Source organism: Heteronotia binoei, chromosome 11 (assembly GCF_032191835.1).
Source record: "Heteronotia binoei isolate CCM8104 ecotype False Entrance Well chromosome 11, APGP_CSIRO_Hbin_v1, whole genome shotgun sequence".
Classification (NCBI taxonomy): Eukaryota; Metazoa; Chordata; class Lepidosauria; order Squamata; family Gekkonidae; genus Heteronotia; species Heteronotia binoei.
In genome coordinates this window covers 53,079,754-53,100,783 of record NC_083233.1, presented here as the reverse complement: position 1 = coordinate 53,100,783, position 21,030 = coordinate 53,079,754, and the positions used below count along the sequence as shown (strand labels likewise).

General features: G+C 44.4%; 1 protein-coding gene across 1 annotated transcript in view; it reads right to left on the bottom strand.

Moving 5' to 3' along the window:
• MORC2 (MORC family CW-type zinc finger 2) overlaps nt 1–21,030 on the bottom strand; it is an 84,089-nt gene that overhangs the window by 47,948 nt on the left and 15,111 nt on the right. The window contains exons 4-7 of the mRNA XM_060249071.1: nt 15,497–15,565; nt 12,219–12,309; nt 6,765–6,873; nt 5,581–5,740 (exon numbers count right to left, since the gene is read on the bottom strand). Coding sequence (XP_060105054.1) covers nt 5,581–5,740; nt 6,765–6,873; nt 12,219–12,309; nt 15,497–15,565 — 429 coding nt within the window. The remainder of the gene's footprint in view (nt 1–5,580; nt 5,741–6,764; nt 6,874–12,218; nt 12,310–15,496; nt 15,566–21,030) is intronic.

Genomic DNA, 21,030 nt, shown 5'->3' with positions numbered 1-21,030 from the left:
ACTATTTGTTGATGGGAGAAGCACACAGATATAAGATTGGCTGACCTATCTCCTGGTTATTGTGCAGAATACTTTCAGGCTAAGAATCCACTCTCCTAGATTCAGGTCTTGGCATCTCAGCCAATCCACTTTGATATCAAGCATACCTTGAAAGTGCTCATCTGAGAGATGTGTTGCTCTGCCCAATGAACAAAAGGTTTTCTACTGGAGAACTGGATTATGTGCTGCCTTGTAAGTTTTTGGCAACATTGCTGTAATGTTATGTCAGAATGTGTAAGTTTCTATTTTGAAATATGCGTGGAAAGGACTTTCTGGATGTCTATGAACTACAACCAGTTGGTACTGTACTGAGTCTCCAAGAAAATCCACTTGCTCCAGGCTGTGGGGTTGAGGCAGTAAAGCACCCCAAGCCAGAGGCTGGCACCTGTGGGGACCTTGATTAATACTGGTTCTTTCAGGGTTCTGTCTTCATCAGTATCCTGGTACTGCAGTCATCATAGGAACAACAGGTGGATTTCATATAGGCTAGCCACCTGAAGTCCTGAAAACATCACAGTATCCACTGAAGGGATGGTAGTGCAGGTTGCTCCCAGAACATATCCAAACATGAAATCATGAAGACTAGAATCTTGGCCTGCACCTGGATGGCCCAGGCTAGCCCAAGCTCATCATATGGGAGAGCACAATATCTCATCATATGAGAGAGGCAGTTTGGTGTAGTGGTTAAGTGCACGGACTCCAAGAAGAATTTTCTTCTGCTCACAAGTCTATTGGTATTTCCATTTACTGTTCTTCTTGGGCATAAAACAGAGGAAACCAATAAGCATGGACTCATATCTGGGAGAACCGGGTTTGATTCCCCACTCCTCCACTTGCAGCTGCTGGAATGGTCTTGGGTCAGCCATAGCTGTTGTAGGAGTTGTCCTTGAAAGGGCAACTGCTCTAAGAGCTCTGTTAGCCCCACCTACCTCACAGGGTGCCTGGTGTGAATGTGTGGGAAGGTAAAGGAGATTGTGACCGCTCTGAGACTCAGAGTATAGGGTGGGATATAAATCCAATATCATCATCATCTTCATATCTCAGAAGCTAAGCAGGGTCAGCCCTGCCTAGTATTTGGATAGGACACCACCAAGAAGTCCAGGGCTCCTATGCCAAGGTAGGCAATGACAAACTAGCATTGCCATAAGTCGGCTGTGACTTGACAGCACTTTCCAACGCCACCAGAATCTTGGCCAAGGTTATCAGATCCATTAAGGACTTGCTGACAAACTGGAGAATGATATCCTAATGGTCCTTTCCAAAGAGGAGATATTGGCATTCAAGATGTGACTGTTCGTAGATGTGTGATTGACTGCAAGTCTCCTCTTAAGATGTTTTATCAAGAACCTGTGGTTTTAAAGGGTGTCCCCAATGTTCCAGAGAACCACACTTCCCTGCTCCTGCGATGGGAAATGGAAGAAAAAATTGTACAGGTAGAGAGTGCATGTGAATGCCCCAAACCAAAAGGCGTACAAGGATCATGAAGCTGGTGAAAACTTAAGGGACTGAGGTGGATTTCAAATGGATAGCCACCTGAAGTCCTGATGACACCACAGTATCCACTGCAGGGGATGGTAGTGCAGGTTGCTCCCAGAACACATCCAAACATGAAATCATGAAGACTAGAATGTTGGCCTGCACAGAGATGGCCCAGGCTAGCCCGATCTCATCGTATGGGAGAGCACAATATTTCATCATACAAGAGAACCAGTTTGGTGTAGTGGTTAAGTGCGCGGACTCCAAAAGGAATTTTCTTCTACTCACAAGTCTGTTGGTATTTCCATTTACTGTTCTTCTTGGGCATAAGACAGAAGAAACCAATAAGCATCTGAGAAGTTTGCATCTGTGATCAAAGCTGCCTATGTTTTGTAAAATGCCCCTCACAGATGGAGAATAGCAGCATAACTGTTCCAGAGTTAGAGAAGTAGTTGTATGAGAAAACTAAGGAAGGTTCTTGTCTGAAAAGCTGGATTTGAAAACAGATGTCTGCTGAATTTCAACTTTATAATGTGACTTGTAGAGACAAAAGGAGCTGTCCAGAGTGATTGGTCTTTCATCTACTTTAGACACTGACAATATGGTCTTCCTCTTGTCCTTGATCTCATCCAGACCGGGAAGTGAAAGCCATGTGCCAGTATTTTAGCCATAAATTTCTTCAAATCATTACACTAGCTTATGCAGATAACTGCAGACTCCAAGTCAGAGTCAGGCATGAAGGCCACAGGAATCATTACTTATGTAGGATGTGCCAAAATTTTGCCTCATTAAGTTGTTGCTCTTATAGAACCTCTATCCAAAGAACAGAAGTCCTTGCAAACAAAGAATTTAGCACTGCTAATGTAAACCATTTCCGAGGCCTCACAAGTCTCACACAAAGAGAGGTTCCCTTGGGTTCTTAAGAGATCTGCCACAATCCTTATCACTAGATATCCTTGATGTCAGAGCAACCACCAAAAGAAACTTAAATGAGTCAGGCAAAAAACAAAATTGTATTTAAGTTCTCAGGGTACTTTTGCCAATTATTTTCCTTTTTGTTTCTACCTCCACACATTTGTGTGTCAGAGTCACAAAACTGTCTCACCATAGGTTTCTGGGTTATGTCACCTTGAGCTCAGTGGGGGTCTGCGGAGCTTGTCTCTAGTGGCCCCCCCCTCTCCCTGGTTGGAGAGGTGCCACAGATGTGGCATCTTCAGTGAGACCCTGAAGGGGTTTCCTTTTGGCATGGGGCTTTGCAAGAAGCCAGGGGCATAGTGGCGGCTGTTCCTGTCCTTCTTGTATGCCCTGAAGCTCCGCCGCCATGATCACCATTACGGCAGTAAGAGGTGAACACCCGACCGCTTGCTCTTTTTTCTCTTAACAAGCTTCTGATGCATCATTTTCCTACCTCAAGTGTGGCAATTCTACTCGGCAAATAAATTTATTTTCAATACCACTGGCTGTATCAATACCATTTTACATAGCAACAAACGGGACAGTTCAAAGGAAGGGAAAGAGACGGATTCCCCCCCCCCCACTTTCCGTGAATGCGGCTTCGAAAAGACAAAGAACAGCTTTGAGCATTGGCAACAATTTGAATTAGACAGAATATAGATACTCAAATCGACCCTGATTATAATTGAATATGTGTTAATGAGACTATTATCTGGCTATAATATGGTCTGAACAAAAACGAGATATATTTTAGAGAGATTTGTCTTTGCCGCCTGAGTGCAACTGAAATGGCAACAATCAAAACACACGGCTGGAGGAGATTTGGAGAGACAGACTAACTGGGTCTCTGAGTTACTTTTCAACTTGGATTAACAGACTTGAGTTATTTGGTAGAGAAAAATGGTATTACCAAGCAAAATGTTTTATAAAAAAGATATAATGGTTACCATAACTTCTCTAAAGCAAGATCTTGGTTCATTAACAGAGTTGATAAAAAAGCAAATGGGAGCTTTTATGTTGAAAGCTAGCGAAATTTCAAATCTACATAAGCAGAGTGTTAAAGAGATCTCGGTGACATCTGTGGAATTGGAAATGGAGAGTGATCCGCTGGGAAACGAACAGAAGTAAACCAAAATGGAAAGAAGGACCGGAAATCGAGACTGATTGAAGTTTTTTCGAGAGGAACAAGTGGTAGGGGATCCTTACTATTTTTACTGAGAGGGATGACTGCACTAAGGAGAGAGAAGGTACATCTCAGCAAAAAAATCAAGACGTGAAAAACTTTCAGGAAGAAGGGTCTTTGAACTGTTTCTCTCTCTGTGAGTAATTGGATATGGAATTCTCAACAAGAACTGAGATGCGATTTTATAAGGCCAAGTGAGATTTTTGGGTCATTTTAAGTTTTTCCTCCTAGAGCAATATGGATGTAAGAGTTAAAGGATTGAAAAGTTTTAATAATAATAATAATAAATTTATTTTTGTATCCCGCCCTCCCCCGCCAAAGGCAGGCTCAGGGCGGCTAAAAGAATTTTATATAAATAGTTGACTTGGATTAATTTTTAAGAAGGCAAACAACACAATTATTCTGCAATCTAGTAGATCTGCTCTTAATACGTTTGTTTGGAGAAACTGTTTATACTGAGATAGATAAATTACTGTTTTTTTCTGCTTATTACTTTTTTCCTCTCTACGTTTTGATATTTTAAATCTGACTTTTTTTTTCTTTCCATTTGAAATAAGTAAGTTAGAAGGATAAAGATATTTGTTTCTTATGCTCATTTTAATGACGAATTGTTAAAACAACAAGTTAGTCTGTATTTTTAATATGGTTAAGTTAGCCAGTTAGTTCTGTGTTGAGACTTCTCTGACTTTTTTATACTTATATGTGCTGAAGAATAGTTTAGACTTGTATTTTAAGTAATAGTTTAGTAAAAAGTGTATAATGAAAGATAAAGATGGTAAAATATAAGGGGAAAATTTAATACTTGCAGATAGAAATAATTGGGTATTTCGTTTGGAGGTAGAAATGTAACTGATATATTTACATTTTTCTTTATTTCTGGTCTCCCACTCTGTATCCACCCCTTCCCTCTTTAATGCTTCTGTATCTTTGCTTATGCTTTTTTCTTTTTATAGTTAAAATTAATAAAAATTACACAAACACAGAGTCACAAAACTGAACTACACTGGGTTATCTAGATGGGAAAGGTATAACCTGCCTAGATGCAGAGTTACGAGACAAATCCCTTATTGGGTGTTTTCTGGGCCTGGAGGATTCTTTACTTCTTGCAGAACGCAGGGGATCAGGCAATACACAATCATTTATCTGGGAAGAAATAGAATGAAGCATGGCTCTTTTGTGGGGTCTTTTTTGCTACTGAACACCAGCTGGGCTGGCTGGGGGAGGACAGTGCCTCCATTAGCTGTTATTGCCCCTCTCCACATTTCTACACATTTGAATGAAGCCTCATTTAACATCATGGATCATCGCATACTTGTTCCAGCACATGCTGACGTGCAAAGAAACCCTTGTCAAGGATGCAGGGAATGAATCATTGGATCAAAACCAAACTTTTGTTCTCATAAACATTTGCGCCCCGAACTCCAAAATGGCCACCTTCTACTCCAAACTTGTGGTGCCTTGTGCTGCCACTTGGTTAGCAGTAGTGCTATTGTCATCTGACTGGAGGTGAGCACAGTGGAAGTTGTCAGACAGCCATCAGAGACCACTCCTGCTGTGCCTTAGTGACAGCTTGAGTTGCAGAGAACACCAGTTATGAGATGGCCACAAACATAGCAATCCTCTAGGCATGATGTTCGCTCCTTGTCTAGCTGGCTAATGCAGAGGAGAAAAGAAGGAATAGGGGAAAAGACTGCTAAGAATAAAATGGTGGAGCTCTGAACAGGACTTGTTGCCATGAAGCAGGCAGATCACGGACTGAAGAGTTTTCCATGCAAGTACTGGAAAGCCTCTAGCTAATCTACATAGCTTTGCTATACTGAGTGAGTGGGAGAATTTATCTTGCAAAGATGCATTACTCCAGTTGATGTAAACACTTAGAGTACACCTAGCCTTGACCTTATCACAAACACACAATGACTGCATCTCACCTTTCTCCCCAGTAATCTTCCTAAACTGCTCCAATACTTCTTGCTTTGATTTGAATGGGGAATATTTGTAGATCAGCTCAGTTTCAATGGCAAATTTTTCCATGTTGTCTGTTAGGGGTTCTTCAGTATGAGCATTCCAGGAGGGTAACGGAACAATTACCTAAAGTTCAAGGGGGCGTGGGGAGGAAGGGTCATATTAAAAATTAAGTTGAGCAATAATAGAACGACATCACTGCTTTCAGAAGCCCAATATCTAAAACTGCCTCTTTTCCTATTGCCTCCAGTTGACCAGCAATACCACCTCCTTTGAAAGAGGTGCTATTGGCTGATGACACACCAAATCTGGGACTGAGGCGTCAACTTTTTCTGGACAGTTGCATTCTCCTTCAAAGACCAGGTTCTCAGTGCTATTTGGTCTTTGCTTATAAAGGAAAAGTCATGATCTCTTTGGTGCCACATCCTAGCTTTAGTCACCTCTGGCTCGCTTACTAGCTTCAACCATACCTCAAAAAAGCTAATTGAAGCTCAGTTATTTATATATTCAAAATACCGTACATCCAAGATACATTATGACAATTTAGTACATGATGCTGCCTTTGCAGACAGTTTGGATGCTTCCACTAGTTCATAATACAGTTCACTTTGGCAGCACAGATTCTAAAATATACAGCAACAAGTTTATCATCTGAAATAAATTACAGAGCCAAACACCCATGCTAGAAGAAATCTTAGTTAGTGATTCACTTGCCCTACTCACTCAGTGTGCTACCATTACCTAATGTAAGGTGAACTACCACATAATACAGGTCTTTCTCTATGATGACCCCTCAATTATGGAACACACTCCTCAAAATCTTTTGGCTGGTGTCAAGCATGTGAAATTTCTAATGTCATCCAAAGACATTCCCCCCAGGCTCTCAGCTACATTTCTTTAAAGTTTTTATACTGGTATTTTAAATTGCTTATAAATATAAAACGTTGGGAAAGACAGCCTTATACTTAGCAAAGTACAGAAATCAATTCTTAAGAAAATTTTTGGAAAAGTCTACATCAAGTTTGGGACTGCACAGGGACCACAAAGATGATCAACCAAAACCCATTTAATGATAATGGAGAAAGACACTTTAGCTTATCTAGACCTGTATTTGTAATTTGATTTTTAAAGTCACAAACTGTGTACTGACCTCATCAATTCCTTCTTCTTCATGAAATGTGCGAGACAAGAAAAGGCAGGTCATGATGTTGTCCTTCTTAGTAAAGAGAATAAAATCCTTGCCAATTCGCATGGAGCCCCTGCAGAGAGATTTCAGTGTTGCCATATATAATGACTGGTTTTATTCAAAGCAAAACAAGTGTAATGGTCAGTCACAGACTAAACAAAAGCAGGCTAGAATTTATTTCACTAGTTACATACATTAACTATGACCTGAACAACACATTTTCCTTAGGGATATCCCCAGGTCATGTGGAGAGGCATGTTCTGAATTTCCATACTTCCTGGGTATGTAGGGGCCCATTCAGATCGGATGTGGAGAGGAGGCTTAGAGTTTTCCACCCACCAACATGAAACATTCTGGGATGGAGCACTATTTCCCCCACTATGAGTACCCTAGTTGTTTAAGGCTAGGAATAAGGCATGAGGCGGTATAAGTCCATTCTTTCGATGCACTATGGTCCTGATGCCACCTGGGCCCATAAACACTTGAAAAGAGCAAAACTGACCAAGGGAAAAATGTAATGTACAGTTATGCCCTTAATAATAATCTTCCAGAAGTTTGGTTTAGGAATAAAAATTCATTTTCTCCTACTGATTTCTTAATAAACTCTATTGAGAAAATCATGCAAACAAGTACTCTCATTTATATTCCAGTATCATCCAGTTTGGAGCAAGCATTTCCACCATGTGAGCTGATAGTTACTATTCATATCTATGGGGGAAATTGAATTTCAATCCTTCTTTCTAACAATCCTACTACATCTAATAATTCACATAACTTCCTCTGAGACCTAGTCATCAGACCAATTTCTTTTTAAATCACTGCAGATATAATATGAATATCAGTGCAGAACTTAATTAAAAGGCAAGTTATTACTTGTGCAAAATTGTTTATTATATTACAACTAACAACCAGTTAAATTAAATAATTTGACTATGCATTATGGATTTTAGACATGGACAAAAGCTTTTAAAATATGGCTACGTGAAACTGAAAAAAAGTTGCATGTCATCAATATGAATTAAGAATGTGAAGCTGTCCATCATATTATGCTACATTTATTCCACTTCACTGTGTTGGTCGATATATGAAATTTGTATGAAGGTTATCATCATTAGGTCATTTGAGTCCTAGATGGATTCCATGGGAGGTCAAGTTCTACTCATAGCTAACACTGAGAGCCTGTATTAGAAAAGGTCTCAGATGCAACAAACATTGGCTTTGAGGATATAGCAATTTTCTTATCAAAGAATCTGACAAGAGCTCTATCACGCACATCAGGCAACATGCTGCCACCAAGAATTTGCCTTGGATCAGGAATTCTCTGCCTGGAGAAACAAACACCTTATTGTGTGAAAAAGCGAGTATGGTAAGCTATCGCTGGCAAAGTCAATAGAGCTACCAGACTACCAATAGCGTTTGTGCTCTGAAGGTTCCAGAGAGTTTTGGTTATTCAAGGAAACAGAAAAACTTGGGTATCATTGCAAAATATAGTGGAACTTTTTGTTGGTAGAACTCAAAGTACTAGACAATCCAACACAAAGACAAATCTGAGGTATCTCACTGTAAGCCAAACCATTCATGCATATTATTTTTGCTCTAAGAATTTGATAAATATGTTTAAGGTCCCCAGAATGCACACTGTCACAGAGGAAGTGGATTGAATGTACATTTCTCAGAGACAGTCAGTTTCCTTGTACATTCTGCCCCCCAAAGTGCTCCTCTTATTTGTCAATGTACAAATTCACTGTCTAGAAACCAGATATCCTTCCTCCAAAGTACGGGCTTGAAATAGATGGCAGTTAACTTGACTCCCAAGTTGAAACCACTTAACATGTAAGTTGGAGTCCTATGTGCTTTATTTTTCATGTATGAGGTAGCTTAAGCAATGTAACCTCCTAAGTTGATCTGCAGTTGAGATCTTCATCACTAAAGTAATGGGATGAATGCAGGCTGTCTGCAAATTCCCATGTTAAGGTGGTGAAAAAGCACTCAATTGGTGGAAACTCTGAAGATGTAGAACCCCAGGTGGGGGTGAGCTCTCCATTCACTGAAAAGAAACAGGCCTTGTGGTAAGTTCCAGTGTTCCATTCTGTTGGCAAAGGAGGAAATTCAAGCCAGAACATTGAATACTGAACATTGACGTGTATATGGTGTCCTGGTTCACTGCTAGATGATATTATGGCTTGTTGGAGCACAATCAAAAAGCATGTTGTCAAATACATTGGATGGCCAATTTGTAATGGTGTACAAAAGCAGAAAATCGACCATACCACAGCTGTTTTCTGGAGGTGCTTGGATGTTGAATGTGGCTGACAGTACAGGTTTTTTGGAATATATTATTAACCTGGACTATATATGACTATATATGGCATGCCTTGGGGTCCATTGTATGAGTGTGTTTTTATACTAGTTTTCCTCACTGAGACTGGATAGAAGGAAACAAACAGTCTGTTTGCTCATCAGACCTCTTCAGCACATCTAATATAGAGAGCCAGTTTGGTGTAGTGGTTAAGAATGGTGGACTCCAATCTGAAGAACTGGGTTTGATTCCCCATTCCTCCACATAAAGGGTGACCTTGGGTCAGTCACAGTTCTTTCAGATCTCTCTCAGCCCCATCTATCTCAGAGGGTGTTTGTTGTGGGTAAACAAAGGGAAGATGATTATAAGCTGCTCCGAGACTCCTTCAGGCAGTGAAGGGCAGGGTATAAAACCAACTCCTCTTCTAGGGACATCAGGCTAATACTTCTTTTGTCTTCGATATTTCACATGAAGGCAAAACTGTGGCACTACTAATTTTTGAGATAGAAAAAAAAGTTCACTTTGGACCAAATGACAGGTCTGCTCTTAGAACAACTCAGTCCTGTACAATTGAACCGATGAGATATTTTAGTAGAGTGTTCATGACTTGGGGAAATCACAGAAAGAATATCTGTGAACTGAAGGGGGCCACACAACTGAAGCTTCTCATGAAAAATGTCTTGCATGTGGATGTGATGACTTGAGATTTTGATCTGACACTTAGGCAAATTACAAACAGGACTTTGTCAAAACCTTTAATCCAGACTAGACTGTGAGAAAGATAGTTACCTCTCCAATACCAGTGGACTGCTGTGTGATGAGCTTATAACACCAACCAACAGATCTCCTCTGAGCTGTTGCACATATATAATTTATGGAATGTGCATTGTTCTAGCAGTCACTGTTCAACCTCTAGATGGAGAGGTGGAACCAAACTATATTTGGATAAAGAAACAAGCCTTGGTGTAGAAGATCATGGACAGAATAAACTGCAATGGCTTATTAAACAATGGCTAAGAACCAGGACTTCTGAGCCCAGCATGCTGCCATTATGATGACTTCTGCCTTGAAGGCACTGATCTTCTGATTTTTCTGCAACACCAAGAACTCTGGCTAGCAATGTTGAAGGGATGGTCTAATGGACAGTCCTGCAGACAACAGAAGGCCCTCTGCCCTTCATGGTTCATTAGATGTATTCACTGAGGGTTGTCAAATCTGAATCCATCCAAAAAATTATAGGGTTGAGGACCCATTTTATGGTGTTAAGATCCTATTAGGATGCACAGTCTTTTGGGAAATTATAAATGCCCCAAACATGTACTGCTGTTAGAAATGCCAGGATGGAGTCTGCCCATCAGATGAGACCAAAGGATTCCTTGCACTCAAAGCAAGACAACTGTTCCTTCCCAATAATCGATGTGGCCTTGACTTCATGTTGACCATGTGGACTAGAACAGGTGATGGTGGAAGGTTGTAAAGAGAGGTGAGCTGCTCTGAGCTCTAACAGGCTTTTACTGTGATAGTCTGTTCGTTGATCACTATCCCTAAGTCTACATAGTAGGCTCCCCACTCTAACAGATACACTTCTCTAGTGAGAAGGCCAGCAGGGCTCCTCCCTGGACAAATGGGTTGCTGGAACCACCAGCCATAACAGTTTCTGAACTCTGCTGGAATCAGCACTTGATCATTTTGTTGGACAGCAACATCCTCTTGATGAGACCACAATCCATTGGAATATCATCCACGGCACAACTTCGACAGGATGGAGGAAATCATAAGTCCCTGAATACCTTCCACAGTAATGAGAATGTCTGTACATCAGACTATCATTATGAGGAACTTCTGTGATGACCAAATGCAATTTTGTGATCTTCTCTGATGTCATCCAGATCAATGCTGAACACCACTCCTAGATACTTCAGTATTGGGGTTGGAAACCAGGAATCCTTTCCAGATTTACAGGATCATAAAGAAAATGAAGACTTTCCAACAGTTCAGGTATATCACCACATGAAGATATGCCTTGGTGATGTCTACTGAAGTCAGAAAATCCTCCTGCTGAATCAAATATAATTGTTTTAAGAGTCTTTATGTGGAATTTGTAGAGAAACTGATTTACAGAACCAATCTGGATTCCCTCCATTATCAACAGATAATAGCGTGGCTTGGAATGCTGAGGCATCAAACGACTTCCTTGACAATAACAATTCTTCTGGTCGTAACTGAATTTCTGTGTAGTCACTCTGTTAAATCCAGCAATATATATCTTTAGAGTAGATGAATATTTCATTTAATATCACTCAAATATATGTACCAGATTATCTGAATGGTCTAGTTTACCAGTTTTTCACTCAACCCTTGCCCACCTTGGCTAATTACGAGATGTGTGCTTTTGGTTTCTTCTATTATTATTGTCTTCAATGTGCATATTCAAACTCTTTTGTCTAATTTTTAATATTTCATACTTGGAGAAGGTAGCTAAATATTTAGGCTCCAGACAACTCTTACATCAACAAAGGTTCAAGCTATGATTTGGTACAGGAACTGCATCAATTGCCTTAGCAGATGATCTCTGACTTTACAGAAAGAAAGTGGACTCTGTTCATTTTCTCAGCAGTATAGGAAATCACCAGATTATTCTCATGTGAAGACAGTGCTTTATAGTGGTTCTTCTTCTAGCCGAAGCATTGTTTTTGAAGGTAGCACTGAGATTATTATTCTAGCTCCCTGTGGGGAGTAGCCAGAAAAGAGGACACAAAATCTATCATCTGCAATTACTATCTATACACAGCTGCTTTATGAAACTGCCTGTACACCAGAATATCAATAAGCTTGATTCAAGGTGATATTTATTAAAAGCCTAACACATTATCTGCAGGAAGGGCACAGAAACACTGCAGATCTACAGCTAAGCTCAATCTTCTGAGAGAATAACAAGATAAAGGCTCACATAGGAAAATCTAGATCTAAAAAGAATGCAAAGGTTCTCAGAAATTCTAACCTATTTCAGAGAACAGATACTTGATTTACTCAGAAAATATGTTCCACTTTTCTATTTCAGATGACTCATATTCTCAGCCAAAACCCAAGTTCCAGGTGGTTGGCATCCATATACCTACGATTTCAAGCCATTTCCATATTGTCCAATCTGGGTTGATTCTGGTGTTCGTTTAGCCGATTTACCAAATTGAATCACACTTGCAGCATCATCTAAAAAGAGAGAGAGAGAAAATGAGGACTCAAAGCATTGGTATCAATAGCTTAGCTTTCTTCACTTTCACCTATATAAATGGTATCTTGAATCTAAATAGCATTGATCCAGTTGAGAGATACGAGACCTTCACTCTACCATTCATGATGTATATACCAGTCCAGCTGAATGTCCACAGATGTGCTTGTTTAGTCTCCTCAGAAATCCATCATGAATGGCATGAAATTATAGCTATATTGTAATTGACTGTGATTTGCGTACATCATTCGCACAGCTGAATAGCAGTTGGGGGGGGTTGAATTTCAATGCTCTCTGTGTTCAGTGAAGTGAGATAGATGCTTTCATTCCATTTATACTGATGAATACATTGAATATTAAGAGTATGATGCACAATGTATTTGGTGAGATTTCAGGACTGTGTGTTCAAACAGGCATACTTCCAGAGTCTCTTTCCAATACAGTCTCCTTGCTACATGCTCTGGTGAGTCTATGAAAACAGACTGAACAATCTTCTGCATTCACAAAACTACTCAGAATAATTTTGTTTTCAGTTCTATTTGTGGAGCCCCAAACACTTCATCTAGCTGCTCTGCATTCCCTTCAGTAGTCTTCAAATACTTGCACTTAAACTGCAAACCTGGGCTGTCCAGAGGCCTAGGGTGAGACACCATCATGATGCCAATGACACTCAACTCTGTTTTTCATTTTCATCAGATCCAGAGATCGTCAGATGTATTCTGAATAGGAGCCTGGAGTCAGCAATGGAATGGGTGAAGGCTAAGCCACCTAATTAAATAATAAACTGAAATCTAGTCCAACGGGGCAGAGGTTCTGTTAGCAGATGGCTCAGTAGTACTGGAAGGTGGTATTCAGCCTGTGCTAGATGGGATAGCATTCCTTTTAAACATCAGATTTGTAGTCTGAAGTGCTTACAGATCAGTCCACGTTGACGGAAGTCCACATGGCTTCCAAGCATATGAACCACCTTTCATGAACTTGACTGGTGTATGAATTGCACCTTTCTTGGAAAGCAACCAGCTTGCAGCAGTTATACATTTTCTGATAACATCATGACTAAAATAAGGTTAAGCAGACTTAAGCTTTGGATACGATGAGACATAATTTTGCACATAATCAAGATTTCTGTAATGTAGCTGTTTATGAACACCATTTTTAAAAGTTTAACTGGTCCACAATTAACCTCACATGAGTATTCTGTTCTAGATTATGCTTCATATTGCAAGTCCTGGTTGAAATTACAGATGGCTTGACATGGAAGTGTTAGCATATCAGGAATTCAGAGTACTGAAAAAAACAATATTGATCCAAGTGCAACAATTGTGGAAAATACCCTGAGCCTAGATGGACCTGAGGTCATTGAGCAAAAGAAAGGCAAGTTTTGGTTCAGCAAAGCAGAAATCAGAAATTCTGGAATGGCTATATTTAACTATATTTCTGTCCACTCTGTTACCACCTAGGGCTGGAATCTTGCAGTACCTTAAGTTTGTTAGTAGAGTCATACAGACAAGCTGAGGAAGGCTTCAGTGATTCTGCTCATGCAGACTGCATGCCATCCTATAAGCCTTATGTAATTTGAAAGCATCAAAATGGTAAGCAATGGCAGATGTAGCTGCCAAGCAATGTGATCTTTTCAGCTGTCTTGAAAACTCTGAGGACTTTTCCAGATACTAATATTTTTATACATTTTTACTTGTTCTGCACAAGACCCAGTCAAATCCCTTCCAGTTTAGGAGGCAAACAGAATATTGCATAGTAACTATTTGGCCATTCTACAAACAAAACAACAAAAACACAAATAGGTTTTTAAAACCAACTGTTGATTTCAGGATGGTAACTATTTATTTCACCATTAGACAACATTTGATAGCAGAGAAAATATAATTATCCGGTGATGAATATCAGATGACTTCATAACATCCTGGTTTCAACACAGTCTGCAGGATATTTGGTTTTGGCAATTTCCTTCTAATTTTCCCCAGTTCCCTAATAGAGACTATAGAGAAATGCCCTCCACCCAAGAATTCAAAATATTTCAATCATTGTTACTAACTCTGTATATGCTCAAGAATTTACAGCTAACAGAAAGGAGAAAGCTGAAGGCGGGAGCCATCAAGCATGCATACAGCACTCAAACTCTTGGTTATGTTACCGGCCCTGGCTGAAGTAATTATATCATGTACTGCTAGGATGTTAAAAGTCCCTTTGTGGAGACAGCAAAACCTTATCAATTCTTAGCAGATGATATATGCTTTCATGACCATGTATTCAGTCCCAGTTAAGAGATACTTGCAGGGCACTTTGAGCTCCGGACAAAATGTTGTGAGACACCTCGTTTCATCTATTGCCCTGCACCACTTTGTGTTTTAAGGAGAGCTGTCTACCCAAGCAACACAAAGGCAGGGTGGATGACTGAAAGGATCAACCGGGGTGATGGTGCCAACAGCAAAAGAAGATGGGGCTGTTATCTGAAGGTGAGGTTTGCTGGCAATCTCATGTTGTTGAGGGAGCAGCCTGGAATGTAGCTTTGTCCAGATTATGTAACATCTAAGAAGCTCATAACTCCTTGTACAATGCCAGGAACAAGAGATCATTGATGTCTGGGAAGAGATGATTACTTTGTTCACAGTTTGTAGTTTAACAATCCAGTCCACTGGTAGAATTATGTAGCTTAGTGAAATGTGAAAGAAGACTATCAGCTGTATCAGATGCTGTGATGAAATCAGGAAGCTCTTTTCCAGGTTTACTAGAAAACAATGATAAATGAGGCCACTGATCATTTCCCCAACATCCTTCTTCCTTCTTCCTCTACCTGGACAAGATACAGGCAAAGATGGCTCTTTAGGAGATCTTCCGGCATCCTCAATATCTTCTAGCAGTAATACATCATGCTCGTCAAAAAGAAAAATCAGAATTTCAACCTAGCCATTCACAGCAGCCACTCCTTTTATTGGTTCATTATAGGTCTTCAAAAAAAGAAAAAAAAAGCAAATTCTGTTCTCGAAGTTATCTTGCATGAATATACATGTACCTCTCACATTATTGTGCTGAGACATAACAGATTATCCTCACTAATTCCTTTATAATCACTGCTGTCAAATAGTATTTAAGGGTTAAACTTCCAGTTTCTCTAAGAATGAAATGACAAAACAATGTACTGTCACTTACTTGGGTCCATTCCTGCTCCATCATCCAAAAAACAGAGCATGCACCCACCCCTCAGGTCTTCTCGAGGTTCTGTAAGAAGAGAATTAACAGTCCTCAATTTGAAAAAGCAAAAAAATTCAAATGTACATAAAGCAGAGATCTAACTACAATATATGCCACTGGAACAACATAGGAGGCTATACAGCAGGGGTATCGAACTGATTTGTTATGAGGGCCGGATCTGACATAAATGAGACCGTGTTGGGCCAAGCCATGTTGAGCCAGGCCATGAGTGTACCTATATAAGATTAGGTAGCAGAGATATAAACTCTATAAAGGACACAAACACAAAGATTTGTTTTGTTTTTTTTTAAACTTAATAAAACCTGCTTAAAACGTAAGCACTCGGTCTTAAAGGTGCTTCCTTCGTATCTCTTCCATGAGGCCAGGAAAGTGGGCAAAGGAAGCTCTGGCTCTTTCCTTCCTTCCCCAGGGGACCAGGAGGGGAAGGAGCCTCAGACAATAGAAGGAAAAGAGGCTTGGCTCAATAGCTCTGCTGGGCAATTGAGAGAGCCTGGAAAAACTCTACCTCTCCCCCTTCCTCCCCAAGGGAGGAGCCTCAGCCAATGGAGAAAATCATGTATTAGTGTAAAGTTCACTTGAATTTAAAAAATGAATTAATCTGCCAGCCACCAGCAGTGATTATTTTTAAGACAAGTGCTTACATTACACATGTTATAATGCAAAGTAACAGCATCAGGAGCCTGGTATCTAAATTAGCAGTTTACCTTGAACCAAAAATGAAAATATTTTGAGGATATGTGTCACGGCTGGAGCCGGGTCAGGCAAAGTCCAGGGGCAGTCCGAGGTCTGTAGCCAGTAAGCAGGAGGGTCCGAGGCGCCAAATCCGAATCACTGTACAAGTATCGCAGGTCCGAGATCCAGAAGCCGAGGTCAGGGAGTCCAGAAGTCACAAGCCAAAGTCAGGGAGTCCAGAAACCAAAGTCAAGCCGGAGTGGATGCTAGAACGTCAGGGAGATGACTAGTTGCTTCCACAAAGCCTCCTCCCAAAGCCTACAGCTATATAGCCCTCTGCTGGCTGTTGCCCATTTGGGCTAATTGCTGGCTCAGAAAGGCAGCCAGGATCCTGTTGCAACTCAAGCATCCTTGCTCTTAGAAGGGCCAGAATCCTCTCAAAACTCAGGGCTCAGGGAGCGTCTTGCTTGTGAGCGTGCCGCCCTCCTCCAATCCCTGAGGTCCTGACGGAGGCAGTCACGCACATGCGCCACCCGAGAGGGCGAGGCAGGGGGGCTGGGATCTTCTCCAGCAGGAGGCAGGGGCACTGGTGCAGGTGGCAGGGGCACAGTTTCTTCTGCAGGCTCAACTTCCTCTGCAGGATCCCCAGCACCCATGACACTATCCCCCCCCCAGGGCCCCCCTCCGTCGAGGGGCCTGGGAGGTCGGGATGGTCGTTGTGGAACCGTTGCAACAAGTCCGGGGCATGAAGATTGTCCACGGGCTCCCAAGACCGGTCTTCTGGGCCGTATCCCTCCCAGTCCACAAGGTACTGGAGGCCTCCACGATGGTACCGGGAGTCCAGGATCTGGCGCACCTCGTATTCTTCTTCATCATCCACCAACACCGGTGGTGGCGGCGGTGGGCAAGGAGGCCGAGCTGGATCAGGGGGTGCAGCTGGAACAAGGAGGGAGCGATGGAACACGGGGTGAATGCGGAGGTGGGGTGGCAACTGGAGCCTGAAGGCGACGGGGTTTATTTGTTCTATGAAGGGGTAGGGTCCAATGAACCGCGCATCCAGCTTGTGAGACCGACCAGGCCGGCGCAGGTAGCGAGTTGAGAGCCACACCTGATCCCCCGGCTGGATTGGGGGGCCTTCCTGCCTCTTCCGGTCCGCAGCCAGTTTATAGGCTTCCTTGGCCCGCTGTAGCTGCTCTCGGAGCAAGTCTTGGCTGGCGCAAAGTTCTTGCAGGTAGGCCTCGACGGCGGGGACATTCGTGGGTGGCAGGATCGCCGGGAAGAACTGAGGGTGGTACCAGGTTGCAGCAAACGGGGTCATTTGGGTGGAGGAATGGACTGCGTTGTTGTATGCAAATTCCGCTAGAGGCAACAGAGTGGTCCAGTCGTCCTGCTGGTAGCAGGTGTAACAGTGGAGATATTGCTCTAGCGTGGCATTGGTGCGCTCTGTCTGACCATCTGTCTGTGGGTGGTAGGCTGAGGACAGGTGCACTCGAGTCCCCAGGCTGGAATGGAGGGCTTGCCAGAACCGAGAGGAGAACTGGGGGCCCCGGTCTGAGATCAGGTGGGCTGGGAGTCCGTGCAGACGAAAGATGTATTGCAGGTAGAGCTGGGCTGTCTCCTGAGCTGTGGGAAGTTTCGGGCACGGAATGAAGTGGGCCATCTTGGTAAATAGGTCGACGACCACCAAGATGCAAGTCTGACCCTTGGATCGTGGAAGTTCCGTGATGAAGTCCATCGAGATGGTATCCCAGGGTCCTGAGGGTGTGGGCAAGGGCTGTAACAACCCCGAGGGTTTGGCTGGGACGTCTTTGGCCCATCGGCAGACATCACAGGAGCTGACATAACGGGCAACATTGGAGCGAACTCGTGGCCACCAGAATTCTTGCGTCAGCAAGTGGGTGGTCTTATGCTGTCCAAAGTGCCCGGCGGGTAACGAGTCGTGGGTCAGGTGTAGCACTTCTGCCCGCAAGGGCCCGGGCGGCACATAGAGGCGTTCGTGGTGTAGCAAGAGGCCGCCTCGAGTCGTGAACTCGCCTGCCGAGTCGTCTTGGAGTGCCTGGAGTTGTTGCTGGACCAAGGGATCGTTGGCCTGGTTAGCACGAATGTCCTCCACGAGTGTGGGTGAAGTGGAGGTGGCTGCAAACACTGAGGGCGGCAGGATGGGAGCAGCGGGCGCGGTCTCAGTTGAAGCAGGGGCGTATTCCGGTTTCCGCGAGAGCGCGTCTGCTTTCCGATTCTGGGTATGGGGGATGTAGGAGATCCGGAAGTCAAAGCGGGAGAAGAGGGACCACCGGATCTGGCGCTGGTTGAGACGGCGGGTGGTCTGGAGGTGCTCTAAGTTCCGGTGGTCAGTGAGCACTTGAACAGGGTGGCGAGCCCCTTCGAGGTAATGCCTTCAAACCTCAAAAGCCGCCTTGATCGCGAGCAACTCCCTCTCCCAGATGGTATAGTTCCTCTCCGCAGCAGTAAGCTGGCGCGAGTAATAGGCGCAGGGCTGGAGTGGCTGCGACGGCTCCTCGCGCTGGGACAGCACTGCTCCCAGGGCCACGTTGGAGGCATCAGCTTCCACCGTAAAGGGAAGCTGGGGGTCAGGGTATCTCAGGAGTGGCCCGGTGGCAAAGCAGGTCTTCAGGGTGGAGAAGGCGTTATCGGCCTCTGGGGACCAGCGGAAGGGTTCTTTGGGGCGGAGTAGTTGAGTCAGGGGTGTTGTCAGGGATGCATAGGCCAGGATGAATTGCCGATAGTAGTTGGCAAAACCAAGGAATCGCTGCAGGTCTTTGCGATTCTGAGGAGCCTGCCAGGTCAGGACCGCTTCCACTTTTTTCGGGTCCATGAGGATCCCCTGCAGTGACACAATGTGACCGAGGAACTCGACAGAGCGCAGGTCGAAGTCGCACTTCTCCAGCTTGGCGTAGAGGCCATGGGTTCGTAGGCGCTGCAGGACCTGGCGGATGTGCTCGGCGTGCTGGGCAGGATCACTGGAGTAAATTAGGGTGTCATCTAGGTATATGATTGCGAAGCGGTCGAGCAGGTCCCGGAAGATGTCATTCATGAACCTCTGGAAGACAGCGGGGGCGTTGGTCAATCCGAAGGGCATCACCAGGTGCTCGTACTGCCCTTATCGGGTCCCAAACGCGGTCTTCCACTCGTCTCCGGGCCATATGCGCACCAAACTGTACGCTCCACGGAGGTCCAGCTTGGTGTAGATTTGGGCCCCCTTTAAGCGATCCAAGAGTTCAGGGATCAGTGGTAGAGGGTACCGGTCGCGGATGGTGATCTTGTTCAGGGCCTGGTAATCATTGCACAGCCGGAGCTCCCCACTTTTCTTCTTCACGAAGAGGACTGGAGCAGACAGGGGAGACGTCGAGGGTCGGATGAATCCGCGTTTCAGGTTCTTGTCCAGGAAGTCCCGCAGAGCTGCCAACTCAGGCTCTGACATAGGGTATAGACGCCCCAGGGAGTGGTGCCCCAGGTACCAAGTCAATGGCACAGTCATAGGGCCGGTGAGGGGGAAGCTGATCCGCTCCTGTCTCTTCGAAAACATCGGCGAAATCCGCATACTCCTGAGGGAGCTGAGGACCACCACTCGGGATGCCGGCTGCTAGAGTGGTGGGAGGAGTCAGATGAGGACATGGGTCTCGGAAACATAGTTCCTGCTGGGCCCAGTCCACGATGGGATTGTGCAGCTGCAGCCAGGAAAGGCCCAGAATCAGCGGGAAGCGAGGCATGCGGGCGACATTAAACTGCAGCTATTCTTGGTGCTGCTGGACGTGAAAGGTGATGGGACAGGTCTCCTGGGTGACGGGCCCAGAACGGAGGAGGCGCCCGTCAATAGCCTCCACCAGTGTCGGAATCTCTTTTGTCTGCACCGGGATCTGGTGCTGCTTTACGAAGGCGGCATCTATGAAACAGTGGGCCGCTCCCGAGTCCAGCATGGCATACACGAACAGCCAGCGTTCGTCAGGCAGACGGAGTTTGACTGGTAGCAGGAACGGCCCCAGGGTATCAGCCCGCTGTTCGGAGGACCCAGCTAGTCGCCCCAGGCTGGGGGGTCCACTTACGCCTGGGGCTGCCCTTTTGGCGGCGGTGGCAGCGAAGGTCCGGATATCCGATGCTTAGCGGGGCAGCCAGAGGCATGGTGGCCTGCCGTGCCGCAGTAGAGGCACAGATTCTGCGTGTGGCATCTGGTCTTTTCCTCTGGGGTCAGGCGGGGTCGAGCAGCTCCAAGCCACATAGGCTCATCCTCGGTGCTGGTACTAGCTGGGAATGGGCGAGGAGCCAAGTTGCACGGCGCAGGGAGCTGGCGCCCTCTGGTCTTGGCTTGGCGGCGACTTTCCAGGCGGCCATCGATGTGGAGGCAGAGGGTGATAAGTTGTTGGAGCGTGGGTGGTTGCTCTACCCTGGCCAGTTCATCCAGGACTTCCTCTGCCAACCCCTCAGTAAACTGGTCCATCTGGGCAGCCTCATTCCATGCTAAGTCTTGGGCCAGGAGCTTGAATTCGGTGGCATATTGAGCCACCGCGGAGTTGCCTTGTTTCAGCGCCCTGATCTTCCGGTTGGCTGTGGCTGCTTGGATTGGGTTTGAGAAGGCAGCAGACAGGTGGGCCTCAAACCCCTGCTAATCAGTCAGTAGGGGAGAGGACGCAACCAACAAGGGTGTGGTCCATTTGGCCGCCTGCCGCTTTAACAGACTGATGATGAAACACACCTTCGTTTTGTCGTCGAGGAAGTCCCGTGCTCTCAGTTTGAAGTACAGCCGACACTGTGCTAGGAAAGCAGGAAATTCTTCCACGGCACCC